Source organism: Microplitis demolitor, chromosome 5 (genome assembly GCF_026212275.2).
Source record: "Microplitis demolitor isolate Queensland-Clemson2020A chromosome 5, iyMicDemo2.1a, whole genome shotgun sequence".
In the NCBI taxonomy this organism is placed as follows: Eukaryota; Metazoa; Arthropoda; class Insecta; order Hymenoptera; family Braconidae; genus Microplitis; species Microplitis demolitor.
In genome coordinates, this window is record NC_068549.1 from 8926255 (window position 1) to 8949787 (window position 23533).

Genomic DNA, 23533 nt, shown 5'->3' on the forward strand with positions numbered 1-23533 from the left:
GTTTGAAGGTCCTAGGATGCTATTCTGACATTTTCAGATAGATTGTGTGTGTGTAAACTTCTCATATTCTTTAAATAAATTAACCGATCTAGCTGGTTCTTGAGGCATTCGAAAGAGTCCGCTTAAGCTTAGATTTTGTGCAAATTTGAGATCATATGATATTATCGGAGATATTTAACAAAAACGGAAAAAAAAATTTGTTTTTTTTTTGTTTTTCTCGAATATATTAAAAACTGTTCGATCGAACAGTTTTAAATTCTAATCAGTTCTAGAACTCGATAAAAACTATCGATTGCTGCCAAAAACGTCTCAATAAAATAATCCGTTCAAGAGATATCGTCGAACAAAGAATAAAAAAAAAATTATTTTCTGCCGTTTTTTTTGAATGTTTTGAAAACTATTAAGATGATCCATTTCAAAATATCATCAGCCTTTGAGGAGAATAGCCACTGTAAAAAAAAAAAAAAAAAAAATCGGTCTGTCAGTTGACTCTGCGGGCCAGCCCTAAAACTTCCCACCGTTTTCAAGTTCTGTGAGCTCGAAATATCGTTGTGAATACATTTTTGAGATTTTCGAGCTCGAAAATACCTTTGTATGCTTATGTTTTTGAAAAAAAAAAAGTTTTTTACCATTTTTTCTCAAACGATATCTCTCGAACGAATAAACCGATTGAGGCGGCTAAGGTGGCAATCAACGCGATTTTTTGAATTCTGCAACTGATCAGATTTTGAAATTGATTTATCAAGTTGTTTTTGAGAAATTTCGAAAATACTAAAAATTGTTTTTTTTTTTAAATTCTTTCGACAACGGTTTCTCTTGAAAGAATGAACCGATTTTGATGGTTGAGGTGGCATTCGGCGCGGCTTATGAAGCTTTAGAGCTCAGTTGATTTTGGAATCAATCCATCGAGAACATAAAAAGTTATCCAAAAAAAACATTTTTGAAGAAAGTTTATTTTTGGAATATCTCTGAACAAGGCCTACCGATCAAGGTCAATTTTTTTCGGCTTTTAGATATTGACAAGCAGCGTCGAATGACACCTTGACGATCCAAATCGGTTCATCCGTTTAAAAGTTACAGATATTTACATACATACATACATACATACATACATATATACATACGTACACACATACATACACTCGGACATCATCTGTGAAATTAGTCAGGATAGCTTCCTAGAACCTCAAAACGTCAAGATCTCTTAGAAATTCGATTTTCGAAAATCGGACTGAAACCTATAACTTCCCGTATTGCTGAAAATTTGCAATTTTCTTAGTGGGAAGTTAAAAAAATTTGTTTTAATTTAAAGTTTATACTTTCAGAAATATGGGTGGAAAATTTTGAGTCAAAATTCCGAGAACTGACTGAGTTACAGTTATTTATGTAAGTATAAATATTTTAGAAGATACATGATTTTACGGTTAGAGAATTGAACTAAAAACTTTAATCGCGACTGCTTGAATATGAAAAAAGGGCGAAAGCATAAAAAAATTTTTAATCGATCGACTTTTTTTAAAAAATGAAAATAAAAGAAATCAGCTACGTACAACAATAACTGCATTAATTCAGATTGTATTGATTTTTTTTTCTTTTTATTTCAGATAATTCGTTTTCGAGAAACCGTATCAACCGTGGAGGGGGAATTTTTGTTAAGACTCTACAGCAACGCTGTTAACTTTTTGATTATTTAACACTTCTTAATAAAAATATACAAAAACTACACATTATATACACTTAATAAAATGAAAAAAAGAAGAAAAATTCGATCGCCATATTCCTCAATTAATCCCGGTCAAAAAAATTCCCGAACATCACTTTTTTTCGGCCGTCACAGTAGCTATCTCCCTTAAGTTCCTTAAGCTGCAACGAATGATGCCTCAGCCATTAATATCGGATTAATAGTTCAAGAAATATCGTTGTCAAAAGAATTTTCAAAAAGTTTTTTTTTTTTCTAATGAGCCAAAAAATTGCAAAACTAATTAATTCTAAAAACTTTTTAGCATTAGAGGCTAAAAAACCGCATCCAATGCTGCCTCGAACCTCAAAAAATGTTGATTAGTTCGAAAGATACCGTATTGATGAAAAATTAAAAAAAAATATCAAATTAATTTATTTTTCCGGATAATACATATTGTAATTCATTATATGTTTCAAAACTCATACTGATTCTTTGTATTGATATTTTTTGATTATCACTACATAATTTATTGCAATCAGTTCGTTAGTTCAAATAATATCATCGATAAATATTTTGAAAAGTCACTGTTTCTGAATATTCAACGAAATTGTTAATGAAAACTTATACTCTATTGTTTACCTCCAATCGGAGACAGGGGGTTAAATAGAGAAACTTTGTCAAAAACGCTAAAACTTTAAGTAGAATTAACTTTCTTTAAAAGTGACGTTCATACTGGTGCTGACCCTTTAACTACTTCTAGATCTGTATCAATATTTAAATTCATTAATTCTAAGGCTTCGGTCAATTCGACTACTAGTCTATCAACCAATGATAACTTATATGAAGTTTTTAATAACTGAGATTCATCGCACCATAAAAGTGACAGTTTAGCTATTCGTAAATTATATAAATTACAATCAGATAAAAATTCGGACACAAAATTTATATTGATTTCATATATTGTTAGATTAATGTCTAGTGCTGCAGATAATTTTTGTATTGAAATGAAACAAAATATTTATGCTACTCATATCTTTGTTGGTCAGGCCAATAATTTGAATTCGCGATTTACTTGGTACTCAGTTTGGGTTTTAATCGAAGGTAAATTATCTTCAGGTGCATTTGCTTACCCAAACTTTGTCAAACACTAAAAGTAAATTTTTTGAAGACTCAACAGCATAGCAAGCATACGAGGGGTCTGGGCTAACGATAATGCTAGTTATCAACTGACGGAACCTGTTGCCAAGGCTACTGACAAACGAAAAGTCGATGCCCAAAACCTCCACAACCGTGAGCCTAATCACCAGAGCTTGAAATAAAGTAATACCCTCAAAGAGGTACTACAAAAGACACAAAACCACGTATTGATAGATGGACGAAATTTCAGTCTTAAGAAGCTACTGCCCTAAAGCTTGATGGAAATCCTAGTGAGCACATGGCAACTCTAGTCTTTTCTCAAGCTTCCGAGATGATGCAGAGTACAAAAAAGCTAAAAAAAAAAACGCTAAACAACGGTATACAGGGCCAGCAAGCGTAAATGAGGGAAAGAACATATGCTCTATGTACAGATCTTTAAAATGATGTGTGGGATTACCAAAGACTATCGATTCGTGATGAAACAGTTCAGCAGGCTCGGACCATTCCTCCTTCAAGAGCTCAGCACGATGGAAAAAATCGTGAAATATCTTTTCTCTAAACATCCGCCAAGAGAACCTCAGACATATGCTGTAGAAGAAAACATTTCATCATTCACTGCGGATGAGCTTTTGAGTGCACTTAGTTCCATGTTGAGTAATGAAGCTCTCAGTTCGAACGGAAATTCGATAGCCGTTCTAAAAGTTATTGCAAATAAGCACCTGGATTTTTCGCTGAACGCTTTCAATGCCTGTGTAACCTCAGGGGTTTTTAGTCATCACTAGAAATTTTAACATCTAATTCTACTAGACAAAGGCAAACTACCACCCTAAACGTCAGTGTTATTCAGATTTCTTTTGCATGAACGGTGCACTGGGTAAAACCCTTAAAAAATTAATAAAAGCGCGTCATCAGGCAGCCATGGATAGAAGTAGAGGCAATGCCCTGAATCATCATTGCTTAGTTAAAGGCTGCTCAACAATCGATACTTTTAAGGAAATCATGGATCACGTCGAGGAGGCCTGGCAAGGAAAACGCTAGTCAAAAAAGTTTGCATGATAGCAACGCTTGATGTTAAAAGTGCCTTTAACTCACTTAGGTGGTTTAACATTCTTGAGGAGTTAAAATCATGCCCTAAAATCCCGAGATACATAATCTGGCTTCTCTATGAGAGAAAATTTCTGTTTAGAACGAAAGAAAGCCACTGCAGCAGATATCACCGTAGGAGAGGCACAAAAATCTACTATAGGTCTTGATCTCTGATATGTCGCGTGACAAATGTCAAAAGACCGTACTGCAGTAGTTAGGGTATTGGTCTATAAGTGGGGCTCCACACATTTTTAAAAGTTCCAAGTGCTCACACCTTAAATATCTATAATTAAATTTTTTCCACGTGTTCAGCTACATGGTGGATTAAATTTTCTGTATGTTTTTTTGTCTTTAATACTAGATATTTATCCGAACCTTGCAATTGAAGTGTACAAAATTGATTAAAATAACATAATATCATGCTAATTTTCAAAAATATAAATTTTTTCTAAAATATATATATGTAATTTTATATATATATATATATATATATATATATATATATATATATATATAAGTAATTTTATATAATACCGTAAGAAAGACGGCGGCGGTAGAAAGATCTATCCAAGAGTTAAAAATTTTTTAACTCTTGTAATAGTGAAAATCGGCATATTTGTGTTATTTCAATACTCTAAAGGTGTAAAACAGCTCACTTAACATTTTGTTGCAAGTAGTTCGGACGCTATCCGCCTTCCTTTGCTGTTATAGTGTTTGGCTGAAGCCCACAACACTGTTTTACGCCAGCGCGTACTAGTACCGGCTCTTCGAGCTCAAAATCCTATTAGACCAATAAAACATACTTTCGCTGAAAAAACCCCGCTGTCCTCAATCTTTTATTTGGCTTAAATAATTAGAGTGTCAAAGTAACTCGGAAAGTAGAAAATATATCAGGGGATGAACGAGCGGATAATGGCTTGTTGGGAACCCGAAAGAAACAAGTGGAAGAGGCCCTTTACCTAGAGTATGGGAAGAAGTTGCATCCCACCACTTATCCTACGCAACCATGTTGATCAGAGCTGGGAGTCTGATATCACGGGGGGCCTTTCCAAGCCCACTGTGACCAGAGTCTTTTTATTTCCTGAGATGGGACCAGTGCTTGGCCCGAGAGAGGTAGGACTCGTGGTGGCTGTGATTAGATACCACGCGCAATGAGGATTTTTGATTATACCTCCGGTTAATGTCCACCTTGGTTGTCACTTGATTATATTTTCCGACTAAGAGTATCGTCTGGGTGGAAGATGGGGATGCCCGCAGCACGTGTACGCCCAAAAGAATGAGTAAACGATCGCCCGTCAAACGGAGGTGGATTCCGGTCTCCTTACATTAATTAATTAATTCACTGAAAAAAAATAATTTTTGTCCGACGATATCTTTGCAACGAATCAACCGATTTAAACATTCTTGGTGGCAATCAAAAGGGTTTACCACGACTTAGAACTGAATACATTTTGAGATAAATTGGACGAGAGGTTTATCAGTTATACGCAAAAAACCTAAAAGCAAAATTTTTTTCAATTTTTATTTTTCGTATAACTTCAGGATGGCCCCTAAGAAATGATTTCAAGATTCCCTGATATTTCTCGGTTTTCCAGCAAAGTTTTTCACATTTTTCCCAGATTTAGGAATTTTATTTATATTATTTAGATATTCAAAGTTTTTATTATGTTTTCATTTTAAAAATTTAAATTTGATAAAATATTTTATAAAAATCAATTACTATTGCCTACTTTTGATTATTTGATGGTAAAAATATATAAGTTAAAATATTTAAATAGTTTATTACACACCAAGGGCAGTAAAGTAAGAAATGTCTCAGATTACATGAGATTGTTGACCGAGGCTTCGCCTCGATCAACAAACATGTGATCTGAGACTTTCTTATTTACTTCCCGAGGTGTGTATGCTATTTTTCTCCTCAACGGAGGCAGAAAGCAGCAACTTCAGCTTTCCGCCTGTAGGTGTGAAAAATAAATTTTATGGTTCAAATAAATTCAAAATACACTGATTACAAAAATTAAGGGATACTAAAAAAGATTGCAAATTTTTTAGTAATTTTCAACAGTTTGTAACTTGAAGAAAAATGGTTGTACGACAAAACCATAAAGGCAAATTGTAGCTTCAAGTGTCTAGTTTTCTGATCTGATCTTGAAATTGTTTTATTATTCACGGTTCCGGAGCAATAAAAAATCAATCATAATTATCGAAAAAAATTATTGAAGCTTGAATACCGTTCTTAAGACTAACAAAAATATAGTAAATTTCTTTTTCGATAATTTTCTTAGGATTAATCTGGAACTGCACATAATGAAAAATTTACAAGATCAGATCAGAAAACTAGACACTAAAAGCTACAATTTACCTTTTTTGTTTTTGCCGTACGACCATTTTTCTTCAAGTTACAACTTGTTGAAAATCACTCAAAAATTTGCAATTTTTTTGATAGCCCTCAATATTTGTAACTACTGTATTATTGAAAAATTTTTTAATTTTGAACTGTCGCAATTCAAATCCCGGATACTTTTCGAAATTCCATGACATTCTTATGATATTCCCCGGTTGCATTAAATTCCCTGATAATTCTCGATATTCTTGGTGAGCCTTTTTGATTGCCACCAAGAACGTTTAAATCGGTTGATTCGTTCTAAAGATATCGTCGGACAAAAAAAGTTTACACACACACACACACACACATGCACGCGCGCGGGGTCTATCCGGAAATAGTCAGAATAGCTTCCTAGGACCTCAAAACGTTGACACCTGATGAAAACTCGATTTACGAAAATCGGACCGAAACCAATAACTTCTGTAACATTTTGGCTTTATTTATATTTAAAGAAAAAGTTCAGAATTTTTCTTTTTAAGTCTTAAATTATTTATTCACCACGGTGGGCGAATAAACGGTTCGACACTTCTTAGAATCGTAAATAAATTAATAAATCGTTACTTTGTTGGCGAAATTATTGCTTTTCACCGCCAACAATGTAACGAAAATCTTTTGCGATAAAAGAATTGCCGTGGCTCGCGTATAGTCTAAACAGATGACGATGCATGTGACCCGGGACACGACGATTCTCTCATAGGAAACCTGAGATACAAATTTGACATTTTGATGAATGTATAATACCAACGAAGAACAGTACCAAGCCAGTCGATCACGAAATCTAAGAGAGGGAAGAACTGTGATCAAAATTAAGTTGACTTGCTCCAGCCTCTTCGTTCGTTTTTGAGCAACAAAAGTTGTCACTACTACATACGTAGTAATTATCATTAAAAAACCCCCTTTACATTGAGAAACGCTGACACCGGCGACTTGGTACTCTACTTGAGCGCTGTTATCGGCTGTGCAGGTAATCCTTAGCCTCGGCCCAAGCTTATGCCAAAAAAGAAAAGAGGGGACAAAAAGGCCCAATTACGCCGGATTATTCGAACGATCCACGAGGATCTCGGTCACTCAATTCACCAACGCCCCCGCTTAGAGATCGTTGCCGAGGAAGTCCTCCTTGATTCGGTGACGTTGGTCATTCGAAAAGAGTTACCAAAATCGGGTATCGCAGCGTCAAAGTTAAGTGAAGTGTCCAACAATCACCATCAACCGCAAGGTCGACTCATGTTCTGGACGGGTATCAGCGGTAGAACGCCGCTACTAACTTTTGACATGAGCCAGTGAAGACCACCTTCGGGGACCATCCAATTTTATGATCCTCGCTACGCGTATTACTCCGAAGCCCATTTCAAGACCACCGGCGGGGATGACTACACACCAGCTGAAGCGGAAAGGTTGAAGCAAAAAAGGATTATTTGGGACGAATTATGGGGCCCATAATCTCCATCACGGTAAGTCCGTAAAATTTATATCATGAAATAAAGGAAGGTCAACAGCTGACGCACCTGGGGTCTATCGACACTCTAACGACGTCAACCTGGTAGTTTAAAAATATTCTGTCTCATAAGTTGAGAAGCCAGAATGTAGCACTTCCCTTTTTTTGAAAATTTGCAATTTTCACAGCGGAAAGTAAAAAAAAAAATTAACTTTTTTAAATGCTTCTAAAATAAAACAATTCAAATTTTTCATTTTCCACCTTAGAATATGTTTGACAGGCGATTAAAAAAAAAATTTTTATACACTCTTCTGGCTTTAGATTACAAAATTTTTAAGTTCCTAAAGCCAAAAAGGCGTATATTTTGAAACATTCGTCCTTCGGCCTTTGGAAAATTTTTTTTTTTCATTTTTAAGCTTAGAATAGGTTCGTAAAGTGATTAGCAAAAAAAAAAAAAATTTTATACGCCTTTTTGGCTTCGCAAAGCCAAGCCCTAAAAGGGCGTCGATATTGGTGTCCGTCCTTTTGGCATTTATCACGCGATGTAATCTACAATGGCTGTTTAAATTATTGTTGCTCAAGGAAGCGTGGTTAGTAGAGTTTGCAGGTGACATCACAGCCCTAATTTGGACGATAATCCAACTCCAGGCTCTATGACAACTCGAGGTGGTCATTGAGAAAGTTAAAAACTGGCTCTCAAGCTATGCACTTGAGCTTGCATTACAGAAGATTGAGCTGGTTGTTCTAACCAGGCAGCAATGGTTTCTCACACCCCGGGTCTATGTCACAAAGGATTGGACCACCACATCCAAATAAGCTGTCAGGTACCTCGAAGTATTCATTGACAACAACCTCACCTGTAAGAAATGGCTCAGCCACGGCAGGGAAGGGTCTTAAAATCTACGCCAACCTTTCACGGATTCTCCTAAATATCAGTGGTCCGAGTTACAGTAAAAGAAAATTGCTGATGAGCATTCTACAATTCACAATCTTGTATAGCGATGAAGTCTAGAAAGACTCTGCCTCTCTCTCAATCTAAAGCTAAAGAAGAAAGGTAGCCACTGTCCAGCGATTGGAAGCGTCACGAATCTTGAGCTTACAGAACGGCCTGAGAGACGTTTTCATTAAAATCACCATTGCACCAATCGATCTCGTAGCTTTAGAAAGGAAGAGAATTTATAATCACTGCCAAGACAGAACACTTGATGAAAGTCAAAAATTCTGCAAAATTTGCTAATACAATACTGAAGCTAAAAAGGACTGAACTAGGGTGTTTTCAGCTAAATAATAACCAGCCTCTTCTGACGTCGGAGTATTTGCTTCACAAATGGGTCAAGTTGATGCAATACGAAAACGGTCCCGGTTTAGCACCTAAATTTGAATAAGTGAGATAGCAGCTAGGAGGATTTTTAATGACTAGAAATCTCACACTATCGACCACCATTTTTAACTCACATTTGTCGATATCTTTTGAAGATTTTTCCTCCTCCCACACAAAAAAAAAAAAAAATACATACATACGTTCGGATATTATTCTGAAAATAGTCAGAATAGCTTCTTAGGACCTCAAAACTCCGACATCTGATGAAACTTCGATTTTTGAAAATCGGATTGAAACTAATAATTCTTTTTTTTTTTTAATTTTTAATTTTCATAACGGAAAGTTAAAAAAAAATGTACTTTTGACTGCATTTTTTTCATTTTCTCTGAAACCTGTTGAGGTTAAAGATTAAAACTCCAAAAATTTTTGTACTTAAATAATTCATTTAATGTTTAATGTATACTATTTTTAACTTGATATCTCTGATTAAACAAAACGATTCGCTCAATGTTGAATGTATATCTATAGGGGTAAACTATATAGTAGTACACTATATAGTAATAAAATTGAATCGTTTCTAATGGTTTTGAATCGTTTCTTTTAATCAAGGAACTAGTTTAGACAATTTTGCAATTTCTAGAGTTATTTAGCTTTACATAAACCACAAGGGGCTTAAGAACTCTGATTATTCCCTTATGGCTTTTAGAGTAATGCTGAGATAAACTATAAAATACAAATTACATAACAAAAGTGTATAATAAAACCATAAATTAATAAAATCATACTTAGTCCAAAATTTAATAACTTAAACTATTGGTACGGTGAGTTTATCGACGTACTTCTTATGTTAGATTATACTCAACATATTTTCATACTTAATCTTTAGTGATATAATTAAACAGATATCCAATTTAAAGTCATTACTTGTATTGATAACTCAAATCGTAATAATTTTCATCTATAATTTACATGGTAACGTAAAATGTTATCATGAATTAATAACATTTGAAAAAGATTAGAGAAACTTACCTTTCACCCTTCAGCCAGTCACACTCTCCTTTTCACTCTTCTGTATATACACACACACACACACACACGCGCGCGCAACTCTTCTACTCTACAATAAGGAGCTCAATATCGTCTCAACATACTTTTATATTATTTGAAACCAGATATAGTGAATGAATCACCGTAATTATTTTTATTCAGATAGTTTTCTCTCTGAATTAAAGTCGAAATCGCTTTAATTGTGCTTTCGAAAGTTCTCAGCCATTTTGTACGACTCAATTATCTTCGTGTTTTCACAGTAACAAGAGCATACGTTTGAAAGTGTGTGTGAAAATAATAACAATATGGTAATTGAAAATAGTATATCTGAAAACGATTCATAGATTGAATTTAAATGTTAAACTCAAAAGAAAGAAAATCGTGTAATGAAGGGCACGTTTTTTTCCCGAAATTTTACCACTTTTCACACATTTGTTGCACTATTTTTTTCACTTTCCACGCATTTTTTGCACATATTTCACCTGCACTTTTTAATGTTATCATCAATTGTGCTTGAATCCTATAAAACACCGAAATAATATATCACAAGGGTAAATATAATGATTTACCCTAGATTAAAAGTCAAGCTTTCATTGCTGCCTTTTTTGTAGCACCTACGTTATAATGTCAAAATATCACTCGTAACCACACTTGATTAATCCGACTCATCTGACCACTGTACTATAGTCGGACTACTGCGAACTTTCAACACAGGTAGATGTGTAGCAATCGTATATTACCCAGTGTGCTAACTTGAAAGTTGACGGCAATCAATGGCGAAAACATTACGCCAAGTTGACTGCAAAAAGTTAGTGCATAATACTCGTAGGTTGGCACGGATTTAGTGTCCAGTTGAAAGTACCCTGATAGCCACGCTCTAAACATAATTGCTCAAAAAGTTCTGCAGTGAAATATTTACGGCTAACTTAACGACAAGTTTCTGGTAAACCTTGGCTGGATAATACTTGCGTGCAAGTTGATGCAAATCTACTCCCGTCATCTGAATGTAATTTGACAGAAAAACTTGTCGTCAATTTGAAGTAAAACTTTCAATCAACTGAACGTCATTGTCTGCCAGTAACATTTGTGGTCAAATTTGAATTGAAATTACAGACAATTTACTGTCAACTTAAAGGTAAATGCTTGCTCTTCAACACTTTCCTTTAAGTTGCCTTTAGAATATAGCAGTAGCTTGTGGTTAACGTACAGTCAGGGTGGGTATCAGGGTAAATTCTGTTCTTGAAATAAACCTTACTGTCTGTAAACTTGCCTCTGAGAAGGAAGAGTAGGTTTCCATGCATAAGGACAACTATTCCGTCTCCAAACATAAGAGCTTGCTCAGCAAAAATTTCTTTTTGAATTAACAACAAGCCGATGTTAACTATGACAAATTCCAAAATTTGGCTACCATTCAAAGATTACCTACCACAAGTTTGTATAAATTTACGCTCACTTTTGGAAAATAAGTTAACAAAAAATCTTGCTGGAAAATTGCGGAAAAGTAACTGAAGAACAAGTTATTCTCAATTTGGTAGAAAGTCGTAGGACGTTTGCGTTAACAAATTGAAAATCAATTTTTTGCAGTTAATTTCACATGAATTTTCGACCGCAGCTTTCTGTCAATTGGCAGTAACCCTAATGACCACTACTTATTGTTGATTTAAAGCTACTGTAAAATTTGACGGTAAAGATTTCATGTTGAATTAGTTAACGTCAAGTTGCTAACAACTTTTTATCAACTTGGAAGCAACTTTTATTTTTTCACAACTTTTTAGGCAACACGTTCTGTCGACTTGCTCAGTACTATCGCTGTCATTAATCTTCGCCTTTTTTTATTTAAACACTGTAAAATAAACTTCTTACTTTTTAAATGGCAGTATGACAACTTTACTCAGGATTTCTTTACTCGAGAGCCGTCTGTACTCAAAAGCAGTTCTTGAACCACCAGTTTTGTTTTAAAACTGTACTCAATTCTCTCTTTATTCAAGGACGACTTTACTCAATGACAACTGTACTCAATGGCTCAGCCAATAAGAGAGCAGGCGTCGGTAAGAAAGAAGTATGTAGGTCGGTCATTATCATATGGCGCTGAGTGAAGATTCTAAAATTATCTCAGTATTTAATTAAGATAATGAGATATAATTCAAATATTATGTAAAAAATAATTTATTAACAACTTTTATACAATAAAAATACTAAATGTACGGATGTTTTAATAGTTCTATAATTATTATAAGTTTATAATTATAAATTGAGGTATATTTATGTCTTTAATTGAAAAAATTTGTTTAAAAAACATAAAATTTCTATACATTAATTTTGAAATTTACAGGTAAGTTGTTTTAACAGCTAATTTAATAAATAAAAATAAAACTGCAAGGAATTAATGGTTGTTAAAATTTATTATTAAATAAAAATAAATATCAAATGGAATACAAAATAACACATAATAGAGAGATTCTTAAGGATCCTGCAAAATGAGGTTTAAATGTTCAATATTGCCAATATTTGGTAGCTGTTCACCTGCAAAAAAAGAAAAAAAAAGTAATAATTTCTATTAAAAATCTAGAAAGGTTCAAATATCTATAATTTTCAAACTGTCTACACGGAAAGAAAATTATGGGAATCATTCCCATAATAGTATGGGAACGATTCCCATAATGATATAGGAGCCACTTCTATAATATTATGGGAATCGTTCTCATACTATTATGGAAACATTGCTATAGTTAATGGGAATGGATCCTATAATTATCCTGTAAGGAACTGCTCCCATAATTTATGGTTTTTCTATAATAAACTTAAATTCAACACACCTATATATTATTGACAATGGAACAGCTAGTTAGCAAAATATTTTTCAACTTCCCGCTAAGAAAATTGAAAATTTTTGAAAAAAGAAAGGTTTCAGTTCGATTTTCGAGTTTTGAATAAGTCTCGACGTCCTAAAAAGCTATTTTAACTAATTTTACTAACAATGTCTGAGCATATGTTATCGTATGTAAATATTTTATTATTTTTTAATATGACATTAATTCCCACAATCTATTTTTAAAAACGCAGCTTGAACGGTACAGTACGTTTCGAGCTATCTTGAAAATATAATTTTTATAATATTTCTTCTTTTTTTCGATAACTTTTAATTTATTCTATAAATTGATCCAAAAATCTAATCAGCTCTGAAACTCTATAAACCGCGTCAAATGTAGCCTCAGCGATTGAAATCGGGTTGTTTTTTCAAAAGAAACTTGTCGGAAAAATTTGAATGAAGTGTGTGCGTGTGTTTTTTTTTTAATGCAATCAAAATCGTTTCACTGATTAATTCTAAAATTTTTTTAGTGTAAGAGGTTGGAAAACTGCCCCAGCTGCCTCTTTAAACACTATAATCAATTGATTTGTTCGAAAGATATTGGCAATAAAAAACATCTACCGTGATTCAAAACTACTGGAATTTCATTTTCTTTAAATCTACGCAATGATTTCAAACTATTATAATCGCATTAAAATTTTATTATGAGTAAAAAAAAAAAAAATTAAAACATTAATTGAGAAAAAAAAAACAATGTAGTTGTAATAGAAAAGAATAGCTTTTCGAATGTTAGAAAATTTACCATATTTTCAGCGGGAAATTGATATAAGTACAAGAAGAAAAGTACCCCTCTAAATTATAGCTCCTCAAACTTTAATTTAGTCATGAATTATATATAAATCATTTGTTTTTATTTTTTTATAGCACAATTACAAAATATTATTAGAGATATGGAGATCCAGTGGGGACGGTTAGATGCCGGAATTGATATCAATCGTCATCGTCGATCAGTTCAGCGTCATCATGACATCCGCATTCAGCATCTTCAAGCATCTTTAAGATCTGGAAGGTAAAACAACTCAGCCAATTGATGAGCGATTAATGAAATAAAATTAATATTAACTAAAAATTATAATATACTCTATTCTACGTTACAAGAATTCCTACACGCTACAGTGAATCGGGATCTTCATGATTCAATATTTTTAATTTTAAATGATAATCAACGTGAGTCAAAAACTTCCGTGTAGACAGTTTGAAAATTATAGATATTTGAACCTTTCTAGATTTTTAATAGAAATTATTACTTTTTTTTTCTTTTTTTGCAGGTGAACAGCTACCAAATATTGGCAATATTGAACATTTAAACCTCATTTTGCAGGATCCTTAAGAATCTCTCTATTATGTGTTATTTTGTATTCCATTTGATATTTATTTTTATTTAATAATAAATTTTAACAACCATTAATTCCTTGCAGTTTTATTTTTATTTATTAAATTAGCTGTTAAAACAACTTACCTGTAAATTTCAAAATTAATGTATAGAAATTTTATGTTTTTTAAACAAATTTTTTCAATTAAAGACATAAATGTACCTCAATTTATAATTATAAACTTATAATAATTATAGAACTATTAAAACATCCGTACATTTAGTATTTTTATTGTATAAAAGTTGTTAATAAATTATTTTTTACATAATATTTGAATTATATCTCATTATCTTAATTAAATACTGAGATAATTTTAGAATCTTCACTCAGCGCCATATGATAATGACCGACCTACATACTTCTTTCTTACCGACGCCTGCTCTCTTATTAGCTGAGCCATTGAGTACAGTTGTCATTGCGTAAAGTCGTCCTTGAATAAAGAAAGAATTGAGTACAGTTTTAAAACAAAACTGGTGGTTCAAGAACTGCTTTTGAGTACAGATGGCTTTCGAGTAAAGAAATCCTGAGTAAAGTTGTCATACTGCCTTTTAAATATCGTTTTCTATATAAACTGATTTTTTCTTAATTCTATTAATTTTTGTGGTAAAATTTTCTAAATACAGAAATTTGATACAGTACGACATTTTATCCTTTCTAAATATTAAAAATACTGTAATTTATCTATAGTTATAATTTAATAGAGATTTTGTTTTCAAGATTTTTTTTTTTATAGACATATTTTATAAAAAATATTTTTATTTATATATTCCTTTTTTGTATAATTATTTTATTATTTGCTTTTTTAATTACAGATATTTTTTTTTTGTTTTCCGATAATTTATTAATGACTTGTGTCTAAATAGATGTTTAAAAAATACTCCAATAGCACAAATTGCTTGAGTAAAAATTTACTGTGCAAAAGTTTCATTGGATTTCTGTCAAATTTCCGTCAACTTCGAACTTTTCCATTTCTTACGACAATTTGTAAACAACTTGCTATTAAATTTGACGTAAATTTACTGCCCGAATTAGAATGCAAATTCACTTCAAAAGCTGACTAGGAAAAAGTTGTCTTTAATCTTCAAACAAATTTTATGTTAATTTATCGTTAATTTGACTTGGAAAATTGTTAAGTATATTTTTACCCTCAATTTGTAGACAATTTTATGTATAAATTTGCTTAACTTCTGAAATGGTAAGAATGAACATTACCGACTTTTTTTTTTTCGTAGAAGTTTGCCTTTAAATTAAAGAAAAATTAACCGCAAATTTTGATTTTCAAGTTTTGCAGTCAAATTAACGGCAAATTCAGGCAGCAAATTTCAGGTAATTTCAACATCAAATTATCGTCAATTTCAATATAGAGTGGCTATTAGGGTTGAACAACAGAAGTCGACGTATTTTTTTTTTTTTATTTTTTTTAATAATTAAAGCGAGCCCAGTCACTTCAAAGTTACGAGAACGCTCGGGAACACAGTTCCATTGAGCTTAAGAATGCCCAGTCCACAGATTACACCAAGTCAAATTCATTTTCTTTGTACCGATCTTATTCAAATGTCGGCATCGGGACGAATCTTAGGTCCGAAAGACCTCACACTTTATGTGTGAAAAATTCTTTCGGTCTCCACTGGGATTTGAACCCACGCCTGGCCAGTGATCAAGTTCGAAAGGCCTAAGTCTTATGCCTTAGACCGCTCGGCCATGATTACCGGTTGAAGTTGACGTATATTTGCTGTGAAATTGAAGAGACATCTACTCAGCAAACTTTGAATTCAATTTACTCGAATCTACTGTCGTGATTGGACGGTAAAATAACAACCCGAGTTGACACACAGATATGGAGACTATATACTCCATGTATACTCGCCATATTCACAGATTACAGATTCATTCGATTAATGACTAAACTCCATTGACCCTAACCTCAAAGTAAAGCAGATTGTTGAGACTTGAGTTGAACACGTGGTGATTGAATTTTATTGAACAATTTCAAGTTATTAAAAACATGGCTAAATTTTGTCTCAGTAAGTTTTTTTTAAATGAAATTATTTTAATTAATATTAATTTAATGAGTGTGAATGTAGCTGACAATTGTCAATTTAATAAATTTTTAAGTAAGTGAATTAAGGAGGTTCGAAACCGATTTTCGAAATAATACCAAAATTTTAAAATTTTTTTCACCGAAAGAGATAATCACTACACCGTTTTCGAGAAATAAATTTTCAAAGTTCGTTCTTATGCACGAGCGTAAATGGAAATCATTTTTTAAAGTGCTATAGATTTGCTACAATAATACTATCGCGATAAATCATTCAATATTAAATGATTAAACGTTTCTGAACACATTAATAATTTTTGAAGCTTAATCATGGGTTTATTAAATTATTAATGAAATAAGAGGTAAATTTTAGTTAATGACGTCACATGTCTCGTGAAGTTAAGAAATAACGGCAACAGCGTAAAATGACAATCGCTAAAAATTTGAATAACTAATAGTACCAGCATCATTTTGACTGTGTTTAACCTCTAATACGATTAGCGTATAAACTTTATTTTTCAGTTTTTTTTTCATTTTCTGATTGTTTTAAACGTTTATTATAGACAGCTTGTGAGACTAGTTTACTTTTCTAATATTTCCTCTTTTTAATATTACTTTTTTCCATAATTATTAAAAACAAAAATCAGCTGACAATTTTTTTTTGTTTACTTACTAATACACGCTACCACATGATAGTCATGTTGGACTTGAGCTCCAGCTAGTAATAAACCTTGTGATCAACAATAGTATATAAAAAAATTACTAAACACTAGCGCACTGTTGCCGTACTTTTGCGTTTATTTCTTAGTCACTTATTAAAAATCATTAAAAAAAAAAATTATTTTATTGAAAAAAAAAAAAATTTTTTTTATGACCGAATGCAATTATAATCAAAATATATTATATTTATTCCTAAATGTAAGTCAACTCATAGCACATTCTATTAATGAAATTTTGGTGTAGGAGTTGTAATCTTGCTAAAATACAATAGACAATCCACGAGATTCCCTAGAAAGATAATCGGTATCGAACCTCCTTAAATTTAAATCGAATAAAATTCACGAAAAGTGCATTTATAGAATTTAAAAATCAGTATGTGCATTATTTTAATTTTGATTGTTTAATTCGTTTGTTTGTGAATTAAAATTTATCTCATATTCGCTACATTCACAACCATTTAATTTATACTATTGACAAATTTTTTAGAAAAACAAAGTAAACGAATATCGGCTCGTAAAAGATATAAAATCGAAAAAAAAGTACGGGAGCATAATAGGAAAGTTCGTAAGGATGAAAAAAAACACCCTAAAAGTAAGTACTTGGAAACATAAACAAAAATTGTGCTTCATCCTTTGTATATTTCATTTCAAGTCTACAATTTAATTTAATTTTTTCTCAGAAAAGCCGAAATTAACTCAAATACCTAATCAGTGTCCTTTCAAAGAAGATATTCTTAAAGAAGTTGAAGCTCTGAACAAGCAAAATGAGGAACAAAAAAAAAAACGACGGGAAGAAATGATTGCTTTAAAACGTGAAAAATTAACGGGTGGTCTGGAAAGTCTTGTAGTAAATGCAGCAGAAAAACAGAATGAACATGAATCGTCTTTAAATCTTAAAACAGATAATTTATTATTTCCGACTACCAGAGAAGAAAATTCGTTGAAAACTTACTACAAAGAATTTAAAAAAGTTTTAGATTCAGCTGACGTCATTTTAGAGATTGTTGATGCAAGAGATCCTCTAGGAACTCGATGTAAACAAGTAGAAGAAGCAGTAAATTTATCGAAGGGTAGTCAAAAATTAGTGTTGGTTCTAAACAAAGCAGATCTTGTGCCTAGAGAAAATTTAGATCAATGGTTGAAGTATTTTCGGGCAAGATTACCTGCTATTGCCTTCAAAGCATCGACTCAAGATCAATCAAAAAAATTATGTCATAAGAAATTAGGACTTAAAAAAGAAACTATGATACAGAGTGGCTCGTGTTATGGTGCCGAATTGTTGCTTAATTTATTAGGAAATTACTGCCGTAGCTTTAATAAGATCAAGAAAAGTATCACTGTGGGTATTGTTGGTTTACCCAATGTTGGAAAATCAAGTGTTATAAATTCATTAAAAAGAAATAAAGTATGTAGTGTTGGTAATACTCCCGGAATTACCAAATCTATGCAGGTAATACAATTAGACTCAAAAGTTAAATTACTCGATTCACCGGGTATAGTATTTACTGAATCGTATCAAAATGAGGAGGATAATTGTTCAGTTGCACTTAAAAACGCCATTAAAATACAATCGTTAAAAGATCCAATTACACCAGCTACGATGATATTAAAACGGATACCGAAGCAACAAATAATGGAACTTTATGATATAGGTGATTTTTCTACACCCGATGAATTTTTTGCAATGAAAGCTCAGCGAATGGGTATGTTGAAGAAAAAAGGGATTCCCGATCCAGTTGCAGCAGCTCGCAGTCTTTTAAATGATTGGAATTCTGGAAAAATCAGGTTATTTATTTTATTTTTTATTTATTCTATTTTATACAGATAGATTCATTTTATTATGTTATAGATACTACACTATGCCACCTGAAATTCCATACGAATCTGTAGAAATCGTAAAACAAGCTGGAGATGAATTTGATATTACACTGTTTGAAAAAGAAGAAAAAATGATGCTTGACACACTAGGGCAGATGTCTGAAGACACCAAACTAGCTAATATAGATGCAGTTCCTATTAAGAGTACAGTGCCAATCAGAACTGCTTGTAATTTAGAAAAAAAAGTACGAAAAAATTACAATTCATCAGGATTTTTATTATAATTTTTAACAACAATAAAGATAAAAGGACATTTTTTTTCAGGTCATCAAATTGCAAGAGGCGAATAAACGGAAGGAAACGAATCGAGGAAATATAAAAAGTACTGCAAATGTACAAAAAAATAAGAGTGATCAAGATTCAGAAAGTGTAGGAAATCAAAAATTAAATAAACTCAAAAAAATCCAATTTAAAAGACAAAAGAAAGAACGAATAAAACAAGGTAATTATTTTGGCTGTTGTGGTAATGTGACTTATGCTTTAATTTTTTATTAATTAAATTTCAGAAAAAAAAACAACTCAATTAGCCGATCAATTGGAGAATTTCACCATGGGAAATGATGCAGATGATTATAATTTTGACTTAGATTTCAATATGGGTCAACAATAAGTCATTACATTATGGATTTTCTAATAAATTTTCTTGAATGAATTTTAATTTTTATTATTTTTCTACAAAACTCCCTATTATGCCACTGCATGACTCTAGATTACATGGTAACCCAGAAAATCAAAGAAAGTTGTAAAAAGGAAACAAAGAGCAAGTTTCGGATTCAGTCAACATTATTAGCAAAGTAAATCAAATATGAGCTCTTTATCCTCTTTTGAGCTTACACATACTTGAATAGTTAAAACTATTTGCAGAGGCCTGAGCTTATATTTATAATAAGAGAAGAAATAAAATGAACTACTGAAGTTATTGTCGGAAGACTTTTTTGTTTTAACAGGAGTTATCAGATATTTTCGGCTAGGTTTTTTTCGGAAACAAAATCGTTAAATACGAACTACAGACTAATCGATGCACTACTGTCTAATCTAGCGAAGTGCGCTTTAATTGTTTGATAATATTCGTTTGTTTAAAAGGAAAACTCGGCTAAAGTTTCCATTTACGGCACAAGTGCAACAAAGATAGTGCCGTTCGGGGACTTAAGTGTAATAGCGAGGAAAGTGCAAACTTCTCTTAAATTAATTTTACAATCATTAATGAATAAAAAATAGATTCTTGTACAAGAACAAGAGTGGATTTAACTAAAATATTGAATATTATATAATTAAATCAATCTGCTTGGATTGCGTCAATTTTTCGATCGAAAGACAGTTATTTAGATTCAACTATACATAGACAAAACGTCTTTTCTAAGTTACTGGTTTCAATAACTTTTTTACGACAGTTAAAAATTTTTTATGGAAGAATTTTAAGGAAAACGATTAAATGAAGACTGAAAATTGAAAATAATTATTTTCAAAAAAAAAAAAAAAAAATATTCAATAACAATACTGGTAAATCAACTAGAGTTAAATTATTTAATTTATTGTGATAGTTGCTGGTTTGCTTCCTCTATTTTTTTCTTTTTTGCTTTAATGTCAGCAAGGGTTTGCTCTATACTTCTTTGATCTTTTTTATTTTCACTAGGAACTGAAAAAGAATGTATAAATATTTACGTAAGAAAGTTTAGATAATCTAAAAAAGCATACCTCTAGCACTCTCAAATATTAAGTAAAATATCATCATTATCTTCAGATGGTTCATATATTAGGCCGTCAGTCTACCATGATAGCCAAGCTAACAGAAAGCTAGCGACAACTTTCTGCAGCAACTTGTCACCAAGTGAGAAAGTTGGTAACAACTTGTAGTCAACAATTACAAAAGCTGAAAGTTGTCGTTAACTTGATCGAAACTAATTGGCTTGCTATCAGGGATAATTAAGAATTTTGATTTAAAATGAGTCAATGCTCTGTACGATGATTTGACGCTGAACAATCAGCTATTAAAGCAAAAAATAATCATTATAAATTTGATAACTGATTACGAATGTGTTGAGTGCCAATTACCAAATGATGAAAAAGAGTTCATTTCAGTAAATCAATGATAAATTATTAAGCAAAAGTAAACATAACAAAACATACTCAACGCTTCATGCTAGAGGTATGTGAAAAGTAAAATCACTTCTAATAATAGTCTTACCACATCCATAGCTGCTATTGGCCTCCGTCTTTCTTGCAGCCTCTAAAGCAACTTCTTCACCAATAATATGTTTATACTTATCTTTGTAATTTGTATTTGGAATAAAATCATTTTTACGTTTTTTTGAGTAACAAATTTCTTCTTCTTCTTCTTTCGCTTGTCTTAATTTTTCATCTTGTAATTTTTTAGCGATTTCGTCATTCCACTCTTCACCACGACGTAAAACATTTAAATGATCCTCTGAAGGAGCGTATTCCTTTTTGAACAATATAATATGTCTATCAACTCCTTCTTCTCCAAATGAGTGGGCTAATACATTGGCAACTTCAGCTACGTCATATCTGAAATTAAATGAAAATGTTTAGACACTGAGAGAAAAGTGCATCGTCGAGGTAACAATAAAGAGATGAGTATAACAGTCCAGTAATTTTAACTAATGGTTATAGTTATTTGTACTGTATCTAAGATCTTGAAACTACGGTAATCCAAAAAATTAAGGGAATAGAAAAATTTTAGAAATTTTTTAGTGATTTATAGAAGGCTGTATCTTTCTGAAAAAAAGTCGTGTCAAAAAAATAAAAAAAGGATTTTAAAACATTAAGCCTCTAGTTTAAAGATCTTCTGACGAAAAAATTTTGAGTCACGATTGTTGCGCAATCATGAAAATAGCTGGAGACAAAATTTTTCGAAATTTATTTGTTTTGATTTAGGGTTCATGTACTCGGGAAATTTTTTTTTCAGGTAAACCAATGCGAAGCTCAGTTGGCAAATTTATTCAGCTATAATTATCTTTTTTTTTTTTATGATAGTTTATTGCTGAGATGTCGAGCTAGAAATGAAAACGAATTTTTTTGGCTTCAATCATCGATACCTCAGCAGCCAATGGTCGCACACTAAAATTGAGGGCAGCTTAAAAAAATTTTTTTCATCCTTAAGATTGATCTAAAAAACGTACAAAAAATGGCTTTTTAGTCAATCAATCGTTACTTTACAAATATTGGCGAAAGGATTAATGCTGCCAAGTATTTGTGCAGTTCTATGTACCCCTACAAGCACTATAAATTTTCTACTCGATTCATTGAACCGTTTTTTCCGGACAGATTGATCAAAATTTTACAAAATAGTTAAAGGAATATGGAATGTCAATTGTATAATTATCATTGAAATTATTTTTTTCGACTTTACTTATAGTTTTGCATTGAATTTTGAAGAAAAATTAATATATATGTACTTTACATACACAATACTGCGATGCACTTGATCCATCGATGAAAGCTTATATTGTTTTCTACTGTCATCTTTTAAAAATTTATTGACATTTTGTTCGACCTAAAAGTGAAATGTGCGTTGTAATATGATTCTGTTTATTAAAATTATTCACTGACTTTAGAAAAACGATTGATAGGATCGTAAGTTAAAATAAAATAATTTATTTTAATCAAAATATTTAAACCTGTTCACGAAAGCTTCTGAGTCTTTCAACTTCCATTTTCTGTTGTTTTTGATGGTCATCGCGTTGTCCTGAATTAAAAAATATTACTTAATGTATTTGAAAAACTGTCAGAATTGTAGATAACAAAAAATAGTAATCGAAAGTAGGTTATAAATATACAAACTTTTTAAATATGCCTTTTGTTTTTCACTAACCACCGGTGGTGTATCCATTGAACTCAGTATAGATCCAAGTAAATCCATTTTGAATGTATTAACAACAGTAATTATTTGAATCAATAAAAATACCAATAAAGTGTGATTTTTACGCTGTCATAAAGTTCATTATTTATCATGAGCAAGAAATTACGAATCGAGTATCTTAGTTTTTATTGTTTCTATGCAAAGCGTTATATTAGTTCTCATATACACCACAAGTCGACAGAAAGCTACGGCCGAAATTTGACATTAAGTTGACTGCAAAGAATTGACCCAGATAGAGCCAGAGTTGCTCAGTAAAGTATTCTTTCCTTCTACCGTTTAATTAGGAGTAATGGCTGGATGGGTTATCCCAATGCCTTATTTAAGAACTAACTAACTAATTACCGTTTAATTGCGGTCATATATTATGGGTTTATGACTGCTATTGAACGGGAAAATGAAAAAATGAAAAGTAAACGTTTGTTTTGAATGACCGTCATTTAGAGTTTTGGTTACAAGACGGTCCGCTGACGGTCTTGTGACTGACGGACGTAAATGACGAGCCTGTTCTTTTGCGAAATGACCGTCACAAATTTTCCGGTCAGAGTCCGTCATTTCGGACCGTCAAAAATTTTTTTTGTCACAAATTTGATCAGTCGCATCTAGCTAGATGATTTGTGACTGTCATTAAATTTTCGGTCACAAATTTGGGCTCGGTCATGAATTTGGCCAGTCACAACCAGCTA

General features: G+C 32.0%; 3 protein-coding genes across 9 annotated transcripts in view; 1 reads left to right on the forward strand and 2 right to left on the reverse strand.

The window, feature by feature from the left end:
• LOC103568399 (homeodomain-interacting protein kinase 2) overlaps positions 1-10785 on the reverse strand; it is a 35855-nt gene extending 25070 nt beyond the window's left edge. For all 7 annotated transcript variants that reach the window (XM_014440081.2, XM_014440080.2, XM_053739601.1 and 4 more), the window contains exon 1: positions 10076-10785. The gene's annotated coding sequence lies outside the window, so the exon portion shown is untranslated. The remainder of the gene's footprint in view (positions 1-10075) is intronic.
• A 5402-nt stretch (positions 10786-16187) lies between these two features.
• Positions 16188-19622, forward strand: LOC103568401 (guanine nucleotide-binding protein-like 3 homolog). Its single transcript, XM_008545244.2, has 6 exons — positions 16188-16359; positions 17580-17684; positions 17773-18877; positions 18942-19155; positions 19235-19412; positions 19477-19622. Exons 1-6 carry the CDS (start codon positions 16341-16343, stop codon positions 19578-19580), a joined length of 1725 nt encoding a protein of 574 aa, XP_008543466.1. The 5' UTR covers positions 16188-16340; the 3' UTR covers positions 19581-19622.
• Positions 19623-20480: 858 nt separating this feature from the next.
• On the reverse strand, positions 20481-23038 carry LOC103568402 (sperm-associated antigen 7 homolog). Its single transcript, XM_008545245.3, has 5 exons — positions 22772-23038; positions 22609-22676; positions 22396-22484; positions 21156-21496; positions 20481-20606 (listed from the first exon to the last, which is right to left on the reverse strand). Exons 1-5 carry the CDS (start codon positions 22848-22850, stop codon positions 20500-20502), a joined length of 684 nt encoding a protein of 227 aa, XP_008543467.1. The 5' UTR covers positions 22851-23038; the 3' UTR covers positions 20481-20499.
• Positions 23039-23533: the final 495 nt, after the last annotated feature.

What these genes read in the sequence shown, in the direction of transcription:
- LOC103568401 (XM_008545244.2), top strand. An exon ending in TGAAAAAAAACACCCTAAAA is followed by an intron (nt 17,685 to 17,772) that starts GTAAGTACTTGG and finishes ATTTTTTCTCAG; the next exon opens with AAAAGCCGAAATTAACTCAA. An exon ending in TGGAATTCTGGAAAAATCAG is followed by an intron (nt 18,878 to 18,941) that starts GTTATTTATTTT and finishes ATTATGTTATAG; the next exon opens with ATACTACACTATGCCACCTG.
- LOC103568402 (XM_008545245.3), bottom strand. Translation starts at nt 22,850, where the DNA reads ATGGATTTACTTGGATCTATACTGAGTTCAATGGATACACCACCGGTG. An exon ending in TCAGAAGCTTTCGTGAACAG is followed by an intron (nt 22,485 to 22,608) that starts GTTTAAATATTT and finishes TTTCACTTTTAG; the next exon opens with GTCGAACAAAATGTCAATAA. An exon ending in CAATAGCAGCTATGGATGTG is followed by an intron (nt 20,607 to 21,155) that starts GTAAGACTATTA and finishes ATTCTTTTTCAG; the next exon opens with TTCCTAGTGAAAATAAAAAA.